The sequence below is a fragment of the Poecilia mexicana genome, unplaced genomic scaffold (assembly GCF_051168715.1).
Source record: "Poecilia mexicana isolate PSO_F unplaced genomic scaffold, ASM5116871v1 scaffold_18, whole genome shotgun sequence".
In the NCBI taxonomy this organism is placed as follows: Eukaryota; Metazoa; Chordata; class Actinopteri; order Cyprinodontiformes; family Poeciliidae; genus Poecilia; species Poecilia mexicana.
Window position 1 is genome coordinate 27842880 of NW_028263387.1, and position 19460 is coordinate 27862339.

Consider the following 19460-nt stretch of genomic DNA (forward strand, 5'->3'; position numbering starts at 1 on the left):
TCCCTCTTTACATCAGCAGCAGGAGAGGTCAGAGGTCACACCTGCTCAGGTAAAGAGGGGAGGGGTTCTGTACAGTAAACAGAAACTTTACATTCAAAATAAGGTCAGATGAATGAAATATAACAAATCAATTCACTGATACAAGTGAGTGAATCCTGTAAACATGAACAGTTAAAATATGATGTCATAAAATACTGACAGATAAAAACTGATGGTTTATAATAAATAAGATAACATAAATATGAAAAAGTGAGATTTTACTTTATATTGTCCCAGAAAGTAAACCCTGACCTGCTGCTGTTTAATTATAGATTATTAATAATCAGAACATTATTAGCTTATGATGCTGAAACTTCAGCAGAGATTTCACAATAAAAGACTTCCTGTCTCACATGGTTCATCTCATTCTGCTGCAGCTTTATGAATATTAAACTAAATCAGTTCAATATGTGAAGTTACTTTATTTAATTTACTGAACAAATGAAGCTTTAATGATGAAATGAGACATTTAGTCTGAGTGTTGGAGTCGATCAGAAACAGGAGAGTTAAAGTTTACACAGCAGAGGTCAAAGGTCACCTGAGGAATCAGTCAAGTTACTGATTCATTTAAAATTTAAACTAAATGTTTTTCTGATGTTTTTCACTGAATCTGAACTTAATTTAGTTAAAATCACTGAAGCAGAAGAAACTTTAATAATCAAACTTATTATTGTTGACAGTAAACAGATGTGGAGAATAAATATTATGAACTCAGATCATCCAATTAAATACTGGAATTAAAATAATGAACATTTCTATTCTAATCTTCAGATATTCTCCAGTTTTCTCCTCCCAGCTCCAGTTTTTCATCTTCACATTCCTCTGTCAATCATTCCCAGGTGATCAGAGTCGATCTGTAACCAATAACTGATCAAATCACTGATGATGTTTCATTTTGTTTCTTTTCTCTGCTGTGAACTGAAACATTCCTGGATGTTTGACTTCTACGTGTCTCTACCTGAACCTGAGCTGCTCACCTGTGTTTACCAGAGTGGGCGGAGTCAGAGCTGCTGGGTCACAGAGTGCAGACCGACTGGAGGACAGAGTCAAACCTGGCAACGTGGAGGAAAAGATCAGGGTCACCATGAAACGCTGCAGGTCAGTTTCCTCTTTACTGCTGATTTTAGATAATATCTGGAGCCGATCGAACCAATAATGATCAATAATTTACTGAATAAATGATCAATAATGTCCAAACTGCTCTGTCAGAAACAGCCAGACGACGTCTGACCTTCAGCTTCCTGCAGTCTTTCCTCCGTCAGGCTGCAGGGCTGAATTTAGTCAGAAATAATTTAGTTTTGACTCAAAATGTTTGTTATTTTATAGCAGAATTAATAAATCTGATCTGATCAATATGTAGATCAACTAATAGATGATTTATGGAACATGTTCAATCCTTATGGGTGAATTTTAGTCATTTTAAATTTAATTCAAAGCTAATATCTCTCAGATCTCCATGTTCATAAAGTTTGAATATTTTCCAAACTAAACTGAAGTTCAGTTAAAAGTTTTATTATTTCCTGAGGTTCTGATCAAACTCAACTCTTTGTGTCTGAAAAATGTTTTCATGAGAACTTCCTGCTTCAGCTTTTTTCTGTTTGTTTTCTTGGTTTTTGCTTCTATTTTCTGTGATCGCAGCGTTTTGTCTGGCTGTAACATTTTTCTTCTGTTGCATTTTGGAGTTTACATCTTGATGGTTTTGCTTCATGTTTTCCCATCAGTTTCATGTTTCTACATGTTATGAACAACCAACACCTGGTCAGGAGAAATTACAGAAATAATAATAATAAGTAATTAGAGCCGCAGGAGAAAGTATCAGAGTGAGACAGTAAAACTGATGTTGATAGTTTAGTTAAACTTTATATATTTAAAATGTTACTTTTGCATTATTTTTATGATAAATTTTTGAGAAATGAATTGAATTGTCATCTTTATGAAAAGAAATAAAATAAAATGATTAGACACCCTCCGGTCCCCCTTTTTGAACAGGGGGACCACCACCCCAGTCTGCCGATCCAGGGGAACTGCCCCTGATGTCCATGCAATATTGCAGAGTCGCGTGAGCCGGACAGATCTCATCCACCCCCGGGGCCCTGCCACCCCGGGGCCCTGCCACCCCGGGGCCCTGCCACCACGGGGCCCTGCCACTCCGGGGCCCTGCCACCCCGGGGCCCTGCCACCCTGGGGCCCTGCCACCCTGGGGCCCTGCCACCCCGGGGCCCTCCCACCACGGGGCCCTGCCACCCTGGGGCCCTGCCACCCCGGGGCCCTGCCACCCCGGGGCCCTGCCACCACGGGGCCCTGCCACCCTGGGGCCCTGCCACCCCGGGGCCCTGCCACCACGGGGCCCTGCCACCACGGGGCCCTGCCACCACGGGGCCCTGCCACCCTGGGGCCCTGCCACCCCAGGGCCCTGCCACCCTGGGGCCCTGCCACCGAGGAGCTTTTTCACCACCTCAGTGACCTCGTCCCCAGAGGTTGGAGAGCCCAACCCAGAGTCCCCAGGCTCAGTTTCCTCAACAGAAGGCATGTTGGTGGGCAACATGCTTTTTTTATATTATTATTATTAGGAAAATCAGGAAACCTATTTATTCTCAGAGATCAAGTTATAGAGAGGTGAGGTTTAAAACATACAATTCTTTTATCTACAGCACAACGTTTCCATTTTGTGGTAACACACTCTTATCAAACCCTGTGCAATTGTCCCTCAATTGATTTCAGGAAGGAAATCAAGTCCTTCCTGAAATATCCCGGTCAAGGCACCAAAACTGTTGAGAGACAAAATCAACCATCACTTCAAAAACACGTCTCTCTACCTGCTCTTAGATTTTTCAGACAAGACACAAAATGAGCCATAAACCAGAATGTAAAATCACTCCCAAGACATTTATTAAATCAATGCATTTGGCCAAATGGAGACATAACTCACCCACAAACATGAACAGCAATGAGTCCCTGCAGGAGGAGGTCGTGTCTGAGTGAGAGAGTGAGGACTTTATACTTTTATCTCTCATCCTCTCACCCAGAGACATCATGAACTCCTCCAACTATTCACACAAACTATACCTGTCAAATCCTCTCCTACATAAAACACTCCACTCTGGCTGCTAATCATTTAAGGAGTTGTCTTTTCTCGTTAGATGTTTCACCTTTAACTTCTGCTGCTAGAAGATTCTGAACTGCTGCATCCTGTTGTGCTACGATTTGCACTCCTTATCTAACTGCTGCACACAAACGAGGTTATTCATCTTATCATTGGCTGAAACATTTCAAACTATGAGACAACAAGTTTCTAAAGGGTTTAACACAATGTAGCAATATGAAGAATTATATCTGATATTCAAAAAGTGTGATTACATTATTCAAAATATAAAATTCACTCAAAGCATCAGTATACTTGATGATTACATTTTTATTGCTCCACACCATCATGAACCCCCCCACCCAAAAATAAAAAATAAAAAAAGTTTAAAGCAACTTAAGTTATAATTTAAATAACACATGACTTATACTGAGAACCACTACAATAAAATATTTGAGGAATTTTATTAAGTGGAGTTACTTATTAAAACTTGTTTTTATTTAGAGCCTCAAGTTTTTTAAAGGTGTAGCAGAGATTAGATCAGTGAACCAAACTCAGATCTAAACATTTGAATCTTAGTTTGACTTCTTTGGTCTCAGCAGGTTGTTTACTGAGAAAAACACTTTTGTTATTTATTGCTAGTCATTTTTGATGGTGCAGCTTGAACACAATAAAAACATTTTTAAACCACATTTTACTGTAACTTTGCCGACCCCCCAAAATTACTCTTAAAGATTTTCCCTGTTTATGGTCCCCCCCATAATGAGATGGGATCTATGGTCTTGTCTGAATGCTACAACAGGCATGAATCAACCAAGAAGAGGAAGTTTTCTCCCATGTGGGGTCATTATCACGGAAAGCAAGGTAAATAATTGTTACATTCTCATTTCCAGTTTTGATCATTTTTCTATCTGATTATTCTAATCCTTTCTAAAGGATATTTGAATTAGTTTACATGGATTAACTCTTATTTATGTTGTAGGTGAAACGTTGGATTTGCTCTCAGGTTTTCTCACTGTAACCAGATTTCTTGCACAATGCTGAGGCATCAGCGCCCGACATGAGGGGTTGAAGCAGTTAACACTCCATGATGACTTTAAATCCAGCAGATATCACTGGAAGTGACACAGCAAAACAGTTTCAATACAGTTTGAGAAATATTCTATACACCCAATGAGGCTTCATCTGCCCGTCACTGCAATCTTCCATTCACTTTATATCAAAAGAGGAAATATTTACAAAGGAAATGTAACAAAATATCAGCAACTTTTTACAATGTAACTCACCTTAACGGCGATGTGAGGGAGAAAAAGTTACGTACCCAAATGCATAGCAGTGCACAGAAAGCTTGACCTTCAAAATAAAAGCTCAAAAGATTAAAAAATCACGTTTTTTTAAATAAACAGATAATAAATAAATAGTGGTGTGGACTTAAAGTACATTTTTAACTCTATTACATTTCTATAAATTGCAAATAGGTCGGATGCTTATAAGTTCCAAGTCAGAAAATAAGTATGTGTTTCCGACTCATCGCTTCCGCTTCCGCTGGAGCTCCAAATGTTGTTAAAAGGGCCTTTTCTTCTAAATATGGTCACAGTGACGTCTAGCTGTGTCGTATCACTTCCAAAAATTTGGAATCTATTAGAAATATTTTTGCATTTTTAAGGTCAAATCCTGTGTTTTAAATTACAATAAAATCCTGAAATGGATGAACTCAGGTTTAATTTGGAGTTATTGTCTTTCTCGGAACATCTGACGTTAACAACTTTAGGACACACCCAGATCGCTTATGGCAAACCGTTTTAGCATAAAAGGAGTGATTGGAGGTTTAAATACCACTCGGTATTTTACCGCATATAAAACAGTAGGATTGTAAGCAGCAAACCTCTTGTGGATGCAAAGGCAAGATTCTCCCACTCGAAAGAGTTGAAGTGGAGAATACCACAACAAGGTATTTTAATTGCTGGCCTACTAAAAATATCTCCAGTTCATAGGACTGCCTAGGAGTCAACGAACCCGGATGGCTAAATTAGGATGAGAGTGTGGGTTTTGATGTTTTTATCTTTACTTTTTATCTATTTATTAATTTCTTTTTATTTCTCTTTCTCACTGTCTACGTTTTAATTATCTTTTTAAATCTTCTTCAAAATCTCTTTCTCACTGTTTATTCAATGTCACATGCCATTTTTATTTTAATAATGTAAAGCACTTTGAAATGCCTTGCTGCTGAAATGTGCTATACAAATAAAATTTGATTGATTGATTGATAATGTTAAAACGGCTTGCCATAGATCGCTGTTTTGATCAAATGCGGAAGCAACAACAGAGAACATGGTTGCCTTGAGCGTCCCGTTATTCGTTTGGACTCTGTTCTCGCTCAGTTTTACGTCTGCTGGTAAGTTGATGAAGTTAAACCGAACCGAGTCGCAATCTTTGGTTAACAGGGCCTCCGAACCCATCCTCAGATATGAGTTTTATTACGTCGAGTTGAGTGACCAGGGTGGAGTGACCACATTCGATAGAAATAAGTAGCCTTGGGGAAAAGTTACTTCATGAAAACTAAATCAGCCTTGGCAGGAAACCCCAACCCGGTTCAGGACTGGACTGGCCGTCTTACTGTGGGTCGGCCCTAGTCTGGCATAAAGTAACCAACAAAGGGTATAAAATTTAACCTTCTTCAACCACAAGGGCCCATTGGTTGGTTTTCTTGAAGAACATTGGGTTCATTCAGTGAAACCTCTCCCCTCCAGTTTGTCCAGTTATCAGACTTTTCCAGAAAGCTGGTCAGAGTTGGAGGTTTCTACGGAGCGCTGCAGGAAACATGGGAAACATTTTCTCTTTCGTTTCCTCGCAAAACCTTTGGGTCTGTAGAAAACCAACACAAAAGAGACACAATCAAAACTGTCAGATGATTTTATTATAATAACTCAGAAATAGTCCAAATAGTTTGGATGTATTTTTATTCCTTTCCTTCTTATGGAAAGTTTCTGTTTATATCATAGGTTTATGGTGCATCTCTATCCTAAAGAAAAAATATAAAACTTCAGATCTTGGTTGTGAAGATAGCATAACTATCTTCACAACCAGATATTAACATGGAAAAACCTCACGAAAGCCTTATAGCAGAACGTATGAAGGGCACCTTAAGAAAGGCTTACAGTATTCAGCTATGCAGTATAAACTAATCAGTACAGTATTGTGAGGAAACGCAAAAGAAAAAGAAATCCTTACGTCCCCTAGATCAGGAGCATCAAACTCCAGTCCTCTGCTGTCCTGCAGGTTTTAGATGTTCCTCAGGTAAAAAACACTGGAATGAAACGGCTTCATTCCCTCCTCCTTGTGTAGATCAGCTCTACAGAGCCTTAATGGCCTAATTATTCTATTCAGGTGCAGCAGAGGCTCATCTAAAAGCTGCAGGACAGCAGAGGACTGAGACACCTCTGACCTGGAGGGCTCCGTTGTAATTCATTCATTCAGACTTTATTGAATATAATTAAAAAATAATAATAGAGACCATTATGGATAATATGATTTTTAAATATAAATATTTTAAGATCACAAAAGCCACAATATAGATACAATTCTCAATAAGTCTATGCATATATACCTCAGTGCCTCCTCAGACCTTCTGGTCCAGGAAAGACGTTTATCAGTGGAAATGCTAAGTGGCCTGAGTTGGTCAGCTGATGTTTCCAATGTTGGCCTTAATAACTGGGACAAGCAAAACATCCAGCATTGAGTCTGATGGTAGCCATGGATCATGATGCCACATAGTGCTAAAAGAGGAGATGGTTCTTCTAAACTAGCATGTTTTAAATATTCTGCAGATCCAAACCACAGACTTCATCTGATAACCTATGAAAGGTTTCCTTTAAATACTTCATCTGGTAATGTAATTATAGATTCACAGTTGTCAGAATCAGCTTCATATGGCTCATTTTTGGTATTATTAAATAACCCACTGTACTGCTGTCTCCTTAATACTCATGAGAAAGGGTTAATAATTAATATTTTGAGCTTACACCTCTTTCCAAAGAATTGACATTATCACACAGCATTTCCCTGGCCAAATATGAGGCAGATAGTAAACTTATATCTGGCAAATGTATTCTGTATAAATTATTTATAAATCAACTGTAAAAACAACAAGTTTGCCAGAGTGCTGTACATATAAATAAGAAGTAAACTAAAATAAAAACAGACTCACAACCAATCAAAAGCAATGTCAGCTGTTCCACGTATGCAGTAAAACCTAAAAGTATTTGGTCTGACACAACTGATAATTAAAGCTCATGTTTTCTACCTCCATCCATTTATGTCCTCTGGTGTGTCATGTAGCCTCTCAGATTGTATAAGTATTAATGACGGGTCACCAGGGCCATTTTCTGTCAGTCTGGTCCTGCTCACATACAAGCTTACATGGCTTATAAGCATGTATAAGCATACAAGCATGGCTTATGCATTTAGCATGCTTATGCATAAGCTATACCCAAAAACCTTTGCAGTGCAAAGTGTCATGTACAACTTTGCATGCATAAAAATCTGCTGATGATAAAAAATGCAATCTTCTAGCGACAGGTGTTTTTCTAGTGTTTTGCTTCAAAGTTTACCGTTCTGAATTAAACAAAGAAGCCAACCTCCTATGGATAACTATCTATTTTTAAACAGATTTCATTGTCTACCGACACATCCAATGAGGAAGTGTCACTTCGAACAAGATCCTACATTAATGAGTAGAAGTGCTTCTACTCATTAACAGACCATCCAGCATCACAACATGTTTATGTGCTGCTACTGAGTTTATTGTTAACCTTGAACAGTTTCAGCTTTGGAGAGACCACTGTAGATTCAACATATTGTTCATACATTTGGCCACCAGATGCCACCAAGAAGATCTTTGTTACAAAAAATCCACTCTGCTTTGCTCTGTTTCTTCTCCTGCAGATCAGAAAAACTTCACAGCAGGACCTGGAGCCACCATCATTCTACCATGCAGAACCTCTGACCAGAAACCTATCGCAGCTGTGGACTGGACCAGAAGAGATTTGGGGAAGAAATATATTCTTTCTTTCAGAGATGGGCAATTTGACTTTGAAGACCAGCATCCATCTTATAAGAACCGAGTGGCTCTGCATGACGGACACATGAAGGATGGAGACGTGTCTCTGGTTCTGAAGAACCTGACGACTAACGATAATGGAACGTATGAATGTCTAGTCCAGAATGAAGGAAGTGGTGACAGGAAACTCATCAGCACCATCAACCTCCAAGTTGTTTCTCCAGGTGAGTGTATCTGTCTCTGGATCAGAACCTCCAGCAGCTTCCTGGTTCTGAATGCCAGAGAGAAACATCTGAGATCAGATGTTGTTGAGGTTCTGTAGGAGGACTCGGCGATAAGACCTGAAAATCATTTCTCATTACCTTTGGTTTTTATCTTAGTGCAAGTTCCTGAGATGTCCAGAGGTTAGTTTGGTTAAAGTTGATCCTATAGGTTACCAGTAAAGCCAACCTGATATTACTTAGTATTTCTGTTTATTCCAAACGTGTAGAAGAAAATCAACTGTTGCTCTAAACATTAAGTTTAAATAGGACAGGCACCATATTAAGGCATGGTGGTTAGCCACAGAGTTCACACAGTAAAAGAAATGAATTTCTTCTAACTGAAATAACCAAACACCCAGGTGGAAGGAAAATATGTGGCTTTTATATCAATAACAAGGGCTGCCATATTGACACAAAACAAAACCACAGGCCACTGAAAATTAAAACATATAACTGATATAATGCACCCATTTTCCCCTTTGTTCACCACCCGGGTCCGATTACCAGTTCAGGACCCGACCAGAACCCTTCAGTGTTACTACCATGAGAAATAATGAGATTTGGTTAAGCCTAAAACAAGTTTTAGTGCTGAAAATGATCAAATATTACAAGTCATATAAATGGACCAAATACAGAGTTGCATTCACCGTCCAGCACTGGGCAACTGAGGGATGTGACCCACTGAGGCAAAGGCTGTAGCGAGTTTAGCTTTTATCTTCTCATTCTGTACTCTCTCAAAGGAGTGTTGGCCGATGGGGAAATTTTCCTGCCATAATCCAAGAGCACACATTTTCAATCTGAAAGCAGGACTTCACGTCTTTCTTCTCAAAACTTGTAACGCTTGCACTGAAAACTTCTCCTCGCTCTCACACTTAGTCTCTGCTCGTTTACGAAGCATCCTCTGCTGCTTCTGCAACAAAACTCCACCATCGCCTAGCAACCTCTCAGCCAATAGAATGATGGTGTTATACTGGGTGTGTTTATTTTTTTCTAGTGGGTGAGCCTGTGTGCCTACTATCAATTGTAACAACCAGCGCCACCCACTGGATGTAGGGAGAAACAACAACAACCTCAGCTTTCTGCTCCGTGTTACACTGAACATCCACCAGGAGTGCTGCTGATCGCTAACAGCTACTGATCTCAGGCAGGAGTTTGTTCACCCAACCAGCTCCCTACATCCAGTGGGTGGCGCTGGTTGCTACAATCGATAGTAGCCACACAGGAACACCTACTAGAAGGAAACAAACGCACCCAGTACAACACCATCCTTCTATTGGCTGAAAGGTTGCCAGGCGACTGTGCCAAAAGGCGTTTTCAAAGCGAGCAGAGTCCGAGCAGAGACCAAGTGTGAGCATGAGAAGTTTTGAGTACAAGCTTTGCAGCTTTCCGACTTTGTTACATTATAACAATGTTAAATTTTTAAGCAAAAGTTTTAAAAGTTTTGAGAACAAAAGACATGAAATCCTGTTTTCAGACTGAAAATGTTTGTTCTTGGATTATGGCAGCAAAGTTCCTCCATATTGGCTTGCCTTGATAAGTTGCCTGTTGCAGTCTTATATGTTATGGTTATGTAAGCAGCATCAGTGTGCATGTGAGCAGATAAAAAGATAAAGGAAGGACACAGAATAATTTCATCCATCACAGCTTAAAGCTGCAGTATGAAACTTTTACAAAGAATGTTTTTAACATACACTCCTGATCAAAATCTTAAGACCAGTTAAAAAACTGCAAGAATTTGCATTTTGCACTATTGGATCTTAAGAAGGTTCTAAGAAGAGCTTCACAATGTTAAAAGAAGAAATCAGCGTAAGAGACAAAAACTTTTGAGCGGGGAATTAATTGAAAACTGCATTTACACTCAAACATGATTTTTTCAGCTGATCAAAAGTTTAAGACCATAGCTCAAAAAACCCCGAAAACCCCCAAAACAGAAATCACAGTGTCAAAAAACAAAGGACTCAGTAATGAGTAGCTCCACTATTCTTGTTGATGACTTCAAACAATCGTTTAGGCTTGATGCCAGTGTTTCCAGGAGGCTAGTGGGAACGTTGCTCCAATTGTTGAAGATGGCTTCACGAAGGGCATCCACTGTCTGGAACTGATGTCCATTTTTGTAAACTTCCCTTGCCATCCATCCCCAAATGTTCTCAGTTGGGTTTAGATCCGGGGAACATGCAGGATGGTCCAAAAGAGTGATGTTATTCTCCTGGAAGAACTCCTTTGTCAGGCAGGCATTGTGAACTGCAGCATTGTCCTGTTGAAAAACCCAATCATTACCACACAGACGAGGGCCCTCAGTCATGAGGGATGCCCGCTGCAACATCTCCACATAGCCAGCTGCTGTTTGACGCCCTGCACAACCTGAAGCTCCATTGTTCCATTGAAGGAAAACCCAAATCATGATGGCGCCCCCACCACTGTGCCGTGTAGAAAACATCTCAGGTGGGATCTCCTTGTCATGCCAGTAACGTTGGAAGCCATCAGGACCATCAAGGTTAAATTTGTTCTCATCAGAGAAGACAACTTTCTTCCACCTTTCAATGTCCCGTTTGGTGCACACTTGCCAAGTCCAAACGGGTTGAAGAAGACGTGGCCTTTGAAGACGTTTTTTGTTTCTGAAGCCCTTCTCTTGCAGATGCTGTCTGATGGTTATTGGGCTGCAGTCAGCACCAGTAATGGCCTTAATTTGGGTAGAGGATTGTCTCATGTCTTGACAGACAGCCAATCAGATCCTGCGGCTCAGAGCTGGTGAAATTTTTTTGGGTCTACCTCTTGACTTTTTTGTTCCATAACCCTCAGGATCATTTAAAAAATGCAAAATGACTGTCTGACTGCGTCCAACCTCAGCAGCGATGGCACGTTGTGAGAGGCCTTGCTTATGCAGCTCAACAATCCTACCACGTTCAAAGTCAGTGAGCTTTTTTACTTTTGCCATCAGGAGGTCTTGGCAGTGTAAAGACTTGACAGAAAATGACATGGAATCCAGATTTTTGCAGCTTTTGGCTTTTAAAGACTATGGTCTTAAACTTTTGATCAGCTGAAAAAAATCATGTTTGAGTGTAAATTTCCTGCTCAAAAGTTCTTGTCTCTTGCACTGATTTTTTCCTTTAACATTGTGAAGCTCTACTTAGAACCTTCTTAAGATCAAATAGTGCAAAATGCAAATTCTTGCAATTTTTTGACTAGTCTTAAGATTTCGATCGGGAGTGTATTTATTAAAACTGTCACCATGTCATGTTATGACACAAATAATCTGTAAACGATTACTCTCCTCTTCCTCTTCCCTGAGCTTCTACTGCTGTCTGAAGAAATGCTCCAGTCTGACCAAAATCAACCAATCAGAGCCAGGAGGAGGGTCTTAGTGCTGCCAGTCTTCATCATGTACTCACTGCTAGATGAACTGATGCCTCAGAAAGAACTTACCTTTACAAGAAAAATGTTTATATGCCTTCATCAGTGACTAAGCTAACTAGCCTGAGCTGAGTTACTACAGCATTGGTGATTAATGACTCTGGCTCTGATTGGTCTTTAGACACATGAGGATAAACACAAATCTTACAACAGTAAGCCAATATAATCCAATGGTAGAAGTAACTTTAACCAGTCAAACTTTTCAGTGTAAAACACACATATTAGGCTGCGTGAACTTAATTGCAAAAACCAAAACACTTTTCCATTTTAATGAAAATTCACATGAATGTTAGTGAGAATCCTTTACATGTCTCACCTGGCATCCATCCATGTTCTAACACCCTTGTCCCTCTGCTGCTGCCTCTCCAACAAAACGTTCTGGGTGAGAGGAAGGGTCACCTGGACAGGTCACAGGGCAGCACAGAGACAGACAGGACAAACAACCAATGCCCACACCTAGGGAGAATTTAGAGCAGTGGTGCCCAAAGTGGGTCCTCAAGGGCCGGCATCCTGCATGTTTTAGTTCTCTCCCTGGTTTAACACACCTGGATCCAATAATGGCTCATTAGATGGCCTAAGAAGAACATTTTAGGGACCCCTGATTTAAAGAGATCAATTAACCTGACAGTCATGCTTTTGGACGGTGGGAGGAAGCCGGAGAACCTGGAGAGAACCCAACATGCATGGGGAGAACATGCAAACTCCATGCAGAAAGATCCCTGCAAGACAACAGTGCTACAAGTGCAGCCCCTCACATAGCATAATCAGGGGCGCTGCCAGAAATCTTGGGTCCCCTGAAAAAAAATTAGTTTGGGCCCCCCAACCAGCTGCTGTTACAATTTTTTTGAGTCTATTTAACCCATAAAATGCGTCACAATTTTAAAGACATGCAACTGTCTTGCTTTCTTTGGTCCAATATTGATAACTAGCACAATATTTACTGCTCATGAATTTAACATCCAACAGTCCACATCCAGTATGCAAGTAGGTTGCTTAAATTTTTCTATTAGTTTTAGATACTGAAATGTCTCCCCATAAGCAACAGTCAAAAGCAACATGCAAAATACACATAAAGCAATCCAGACTTCTAAAAATGCTAAGTAGTTGCATTTTATTCAAGCTGCAGTACATAACTAATAAAAAATATGTTTTCTCTATATTTATGTTAAAGCTGTCACCATGTCAGTTTGTTATGAGACAGATAATCTGTGAAAATAATCAATCTCCTCCATCTGCTTCCTGAATTACTATTACTGGTTAAAGTAATGCACCGTTCTGATGAAAACAATCAATCAGAACCAGTAGGAGGGTCTTAGCGCTGTCAATTAGCCTCATTCACTCACTGCTAAATGTGCTAATGGGGGAGAAACAACTTATCATTAGAAGAAACCGTTTATCTGCCATCATTGGTAGCTATGCTAACTAAACTGAGCATTCACAGTTTGAATCTGCACAGCTCTGTGCTATGCTAGCTGCAGAATAGCACAGAGTGAGGGGAGGAAGGATGAGCAGCACCACATGAGATTGATTGACAGCACTAAAACTCTCCTGCCTGACTGGTTGTTTCTAGAGAACCCTGGGAGAAAGCAGAGGAAATAGATTTTTCACAGATTACTTCTCATACCATACTGTCACAACATAATGACAGTTTTAAAAAAATATGTGAAAAAAAAATTATAAAAAAGTTGCAGCTTTAATTTCACGCAGTAGAGAATGGGTCAGGAGGGACGTGGGTTAGAGCTGCTGCTGACTGACTTGTATATTAAGTGGTAAAAGGCACAGGAAACAAGTTAAATATATGGATATGTTGGTAATTTCTTTCCTTAATTCATTAAATGCTAGTGAAAAGGAGGCAAACAGTAATCTGTAGCTAAGCTAATTAAGCTAAATGGTTGATAATCTCACACAGTCTACTCACCTCTCATGGAGAAAAACTGGGTTATAAATTAACACTCTTGCCTTTTTCTCTCTCTCCCTCTATTTTATTTTTGAAAACCTGATTTTATAACTTTTCTGAGCAGCATAGTAACTGCTTCAGTTGTTCATGGCAGCTGTTTTCAGCTACAGTGTCACCGACAGACTGGCGACCTGTCCAGGATGTACCCCGCCTCTCGCCCGGAACGTTAGCTGGAGATAGGCACCAGCACCCCTCCCGACCCCACTGAGGGACAAGGGTGTTCAGAAAATGGATGGATGGATGGATGGATGGATGGATGGATGGATGGATGGATGGGGGTATAGGACAAATACGGATGTGTGTTTTTTGGTCTGGGAGGAGTAACATAAAATTTTTACTGCTAAAAGCAATCTTTGAAAATACAATATGATTAATTTTGTATTTGACAGAATCCTAATTTCTTTTATGTCTATGAACAAAATATAAATAATTACATTGTGGAGGGCCCCCTGCTGGTAAGGGCCCCTAGAATTGTCATCACTTTTCACCCCTTTACTGCGCCCCTGAACATAATTATCAATGTTTTCTAACCCTTGATATATCGCCCAGCCTTAGTAGAATCAGCTGGTCTGACTGCAGTGATGATGTTTTCAGTTATCATCTATTCTACATGATGACCAAACTAACAGCTGCTTCTATTCTGCAGGGAAAAAGGACGGAGGAAGCAAGGATGGATCTGGCGGTGTCACAGTTGGTCTAATAGTTGGTCTGATTGTTTGTCTGATAGTTGGTTTGGTTGTTGTTGCTGGTATTTTATTTCTAATGTACAAAAAACAATCTGCTTGCTTTAGGAAGAAAACCCCTGATCCTGTAGATGATCTGTAGATGAACTATTGGTGCCTTAATTCTGTGGACATGATTTGTATCAGGTTATTGCTGCTCCTGACAATTTTCTCATCTATCAACCACCAGAAGTTAATGTGGGACAAACTTCTGTTTAAATCCACTGAGATTTAAGCCTCAGAACAGCTGAAGGATTACTGGAGAAACTTTAGTATTTTAGACATAATACGCTGCATAACAGTGCACGGACATCCCACATGTAGACATTTTGTGCTATTTTTGTAATCCAGCCCCCAAAGTGATCTCAGCTAACTCCAGTCATGCAGTGTTCAAAACAATATCAGTGGTCAATATTTTATACAATTAGTACAAATTCATTATTCAGAGATACTAATCTGCATATAAACTGACCCTGCTGCAGAGACGCAGACACTGCAGATTCTCAGAATCAGCACATTTAGCTGCTGATGAAAGTTTAAAACTTTAACAACAAAAATGTCAGGAAAGTGTTGGTGATTCTCTTCAGCCTGCATTGGAAACATAAATATGTTCTGAGGCTCTTTAACAAGTCAAACAGGAAAAACTGGAGGATGCTGATTAAAATAATGAATAGGCGCCAAAACATAATTACTTTTTATTTTAAAATTTTGTTATGGGATTGTTTTTCTATGGAGAGAATGTCTGCTTGTGAGAAACAAAAGACATTAAAATTGGTCCCTAATAGTAAGATAAATGTCTGCATCATCTCCAGTCTGCCAGTCTAATGGACATTAGAGACCCTTTCTCTTAAATACCTGCATGTTTCTGTGGTTGACATGATGGGATCAGGTTGCAGCTAGCACCAGGTGTGAACAGGGTATGATTTGAAGTATTGCAGGAATAATGAAGTACAGTCAGATCAACTTATAATTACTTATAAAACTTAGAATTAAGTATTTTGTTGGGGGGGTGGGAGGTTTGCCTGTTTTCCTCTTTATATTCATATTTATTCAAAGCAGTGATTTTTGCATCATTTTTTTCTGATTCTAACATACTTCTGTCTCTTGTGTTTGCAAGGTTTGTATTGTGCCTTTTTATAAATGTGTTTCATTAACAAATGTGTTCATTTCTAAGAGCACAGGAGTGGATTTGGGTCATGTGACTCAGAGTCCTGGTTTCTCTCCACTGGATGCCTTTAAAGTTCTTCTGTTTGTTTTAACAGCCTCATCCTGCCTTATTTAAGTTTCTCCACTGCTACTCCAGCTCAGTTATTTGGTCATTCCCAGTAGCAAGTGGAAGGTCAGATCCTTCTCCATTTGTTTCCCTAAAAAACAACCCATCAGAACTGATTTTCAAACATTTTGAAGTTCAATTCCTTGTGAACAAAAATACAATTTATGAATAAATAATTTATAAGATTCAAAATAATTTATAAGAACCACTCTGACATGAAATTACATATCTGGTTAACTGGCTTGTTGAAGACATGAAATTGAACATTTAGGACTTCTGTGTCTTTGTTTTGGACTTGACTTGTGATTTGTGTGAAAAGACTTGAAACTTACTTGTGACTTGGTTCCACCTCTGCTGAACAGTGTTATATTTTACCAGTATGTCACAACCTGGTGCAGTTTTAAAGTTACTCATTTTTTACGTTCAATTGCTCTTTGATTTCTTTATCTGATGAATGCATTCTAACTTTAACCGCCTGACATTTAATGAGTTTGTGTGATGAGCTGTATGTTAGTAACATGTTAATAACAGTCATTGGTTGTCTGAAGTAAATGTAGAAACTGATTTAGGATCAGTCCAGAGAACAGACAGAAACCTGACCTGTTGTATCAGTATTATTGATGTTCCTGAATGCTGTTACTGTTAACATTAAGACATGTGGGCTGAAGATAAACATGAATAAAGTTAATTATCCAAAGTGTCTGACCTTTGGTGGAATATCTGTGAATAGAATTTTGGGAAAAACCCAAATAAATGACAAAACGATTAAGGAAAATAGAAAATGACCATAAAAATAACAAGGTGAAATCAGAAAATGGGGAATTTTAACTTCCACAAAAATTCATCAATCATATGTAGCGGTTGGTAACAGGAAGTCAGAACCACACCGGAATCAGGATTCAGGATAATTTTATTCCTGTTCAAAACAAGAACATTTTAAACACAGCAGCTCCTGGGCTCCGGATTCTCCACATACATCCTCTCCCCAGCGCAGCTTGGCGCGAACTGAGGAGAGCAGCGGGAACACACAGGATATAACGCAAAAACAGGAAGTAAGAAAATAAAAGCTTCCCCACCAAAATAAAATACAACAAAGGAAAACAAATATTCATAGATGAGGATGGCTTTTTACACACTAGGAACCAAAAATAAAAGCAAAATAAAACAGAAATAATATATAACAGACATGTCAATTCAAAGAAAATTAGTTTTGAGAAGGTTCATAAAGAAAAAATAAATAAATAAAATTAACTCCGCTACACATACATTTAATCATTGTAATCCTCCAAAGATGTGAAAGATGATTTGGCTATACAGACGTTCTCAGTTGTGGTTTTCCAACTTTAACTCTGGAAGACAAGAACTCCCTTTATGCTGCCCTCACAATGTGTTGCACTTATGCTAGACAGCTAGCTAACACTTTAGTCGGAAATAATCCAGTCCTTGATAGTTTTGTTGTTTTATTTTGCAACTCTTGTTGGTTTTTTCCTTTTTTATACATCTGTAAAACGAACAAAGCACAAAAGTACATATCAACTACAGACAATATACAGAAAACAATTAGACTAGACTACAGCAAACAGATGGCTCCCAATCATCACCAATTAGCAGTTAACGATGTAGCATTAAATTTTGGTTGGGAAACATAGAACTTTTCTTATAAAATATAACACAATACTGAAATTACAATTAATGAAATGAACTTACAGACAAATAGTGTCCAAGGAACAGATGTGTCTGAAGGACAATCAGTGACACCATGCGTGCAGCTGGACAAGTTCTGTTTGACTGACCAAATTAAATATGTGAACAATGTCCACTAGGTGTCACTAAGGCTCTATATTTTCACTTAAAATTTACCATTGGAAAACTAAACTAAACATAATGATGGAGTCAGCACACCCTTCATGCAAATCTGTCTAGTGATGTATAGGTTCACTAAGTGGGGAAACAGCTGATGATGGATATCCTGGTGAATTCCATATTGAAGAAGCAATGCTTCTCCACTCTGTGTACTAAATTAACCCCATTTGGCAGGTTTTCATGAAGAGCTGAGTGATCTCCTGTCACCTTATTTCTTAAAAATGTACATTTAGATATAATTTTACCTCCTTCTATGAGTTAAGCCATTATAATACTAATATCAAGAAAGGATGAGGATCTTGAAATATGTAACTACAGACCGATTTCACTGCTGGTCTGTGATCAAAAGATACCAGCCAAAATTCTTGCTGATAGGTTGAGTTTATTAATTGATAAATTAATTCATCCCAATCTGACTGGTTTTATACCAAACAGACATTCTGTCTTTAATTTTTGATGTCTTTATAATGATCTACTCTCAGAGGGAGGAAACTTCTTATTTAGCTGTCATTTCCCTCGATGCAGAAAAGGCCTTTGACCAAATAGAATGGCCCTAACTTTTTGCAACCCAGAGAAGATATGATCTTGGTGAACATTTTGAAAAGTGGTTAAAAATCCTTTATCATAAACTTTGTGCTAGAATTGTCACCAATAAGACACTATCTCCTGCATTTCAATTGCATAGGGGCACCAGAAAGGCCTGCTCGCTGTCACACTTACTTTTTGCCTTTGCCCTAAAACCACTTGCACAATCAATTTGTGCCAACCCCCTTATACAACACATTTCAAATAAGTTAGAAGTAATGAACATGATTGAGAGATACCTACTAGTTAAATGGTACTATAACCCATTTTACCATATGGAGGTTTTACTGCCATAGTTTTAGTTTGTTTTATTTTGTATTAGGCACATTTTTTTGTTATTATGACTTTTATTTTGAAAAGCTAGAGTAGGAAGTGCAATCCAGAATGTTCGCTGGGCACCAAAGGAAAGGAGCACATGATGTAAAGGCATATTAGCAAGTGGTTCCAATTAATTTAAGTTTAAGAATTCTTTTTTGTTTTCGCTCTCATTTCTACCTCACAAGAACGGTCAGCCAGCGAGTTCGACGGTGGTGTTGTGTCAGAGACACAAACGTTATAAGAAGAGTTCATTAAAGCTGACTAAACACCAGCAGTAACGAGCTCTTTATTGACTCCAAGAAGAGGTGGAAGTGATAGGAGGAATTTAAACGTGACTTAGCTTATGGAACATGTGAATAAGAAATAACACACAGGACTCTTCTTCCTTTCTGTTCTTCACCAAAAAACGGTAAGAGATTTAATTCACATCTGGGGAACCAAAACATCACATTTGCAGCGTTACAGAAATCCAAATTCTCTCCACTTCTACTTCTGACATCAAGGATGTTGTTCTTATCTGTCCAAACAGCATCCTTTCCAAGTCAGATTTGGTTCAATTTGACTTCTTGCGTCAGGAAAGGAAGGGGGTCAGGTCAGGCTGACCTGCCAAAAGTCTTTAGCTAAAACAACTCCAGAAATAGTATTTCTGCTCTGACAAAAACGAGGAAAGGACACAGTAGGGCAAATGGCAACATTCAGACAAAACAAAGGGGCAAAGCAAAGACACAGGTGAAGGTGACAAAATATGTGAGCTAAATTTTTAAAACTGAATTGCTTAGGTTAATATTTAAAAATCACATCATCAGACGGACAAAATCTAAAGATAAGTGTAAACTTTGGTATTTTAAAGATAAAAATAAAACTAATATAAATAACATAAAATAAAAC

The 19460-nt window shown here is 39.0% G+C and overlaps 1 protein-coding gene across 1 annotated transcript; it reads left to right on the plus strand.

The window, feature by feature from the left end:
• The first annotated feature begins 5429 nt into the window (after positions 1-5429).
• Positions 5430-16503, plus strand: LOC148154429 (coxsackievirus and adenovirus receptor homolog). The gene is made up of 3 exons (XM_088015714.1): positions 5430-5516; positions 8066-8404; positions 14458-16503. The coding sequence occupies exons 1-3, from the start codon at positions 5453-5455 to the stop codon at positions 14634-14636; spliced, it is 582 nt and encodes a 193-aa protein (XP_087871840.1). The 5' UTR covers positions 5430-5452; the 3' UTR covers positions 14637-16503.
• Positions 16504-19460: the final 2957 nt, after the last annotated feature.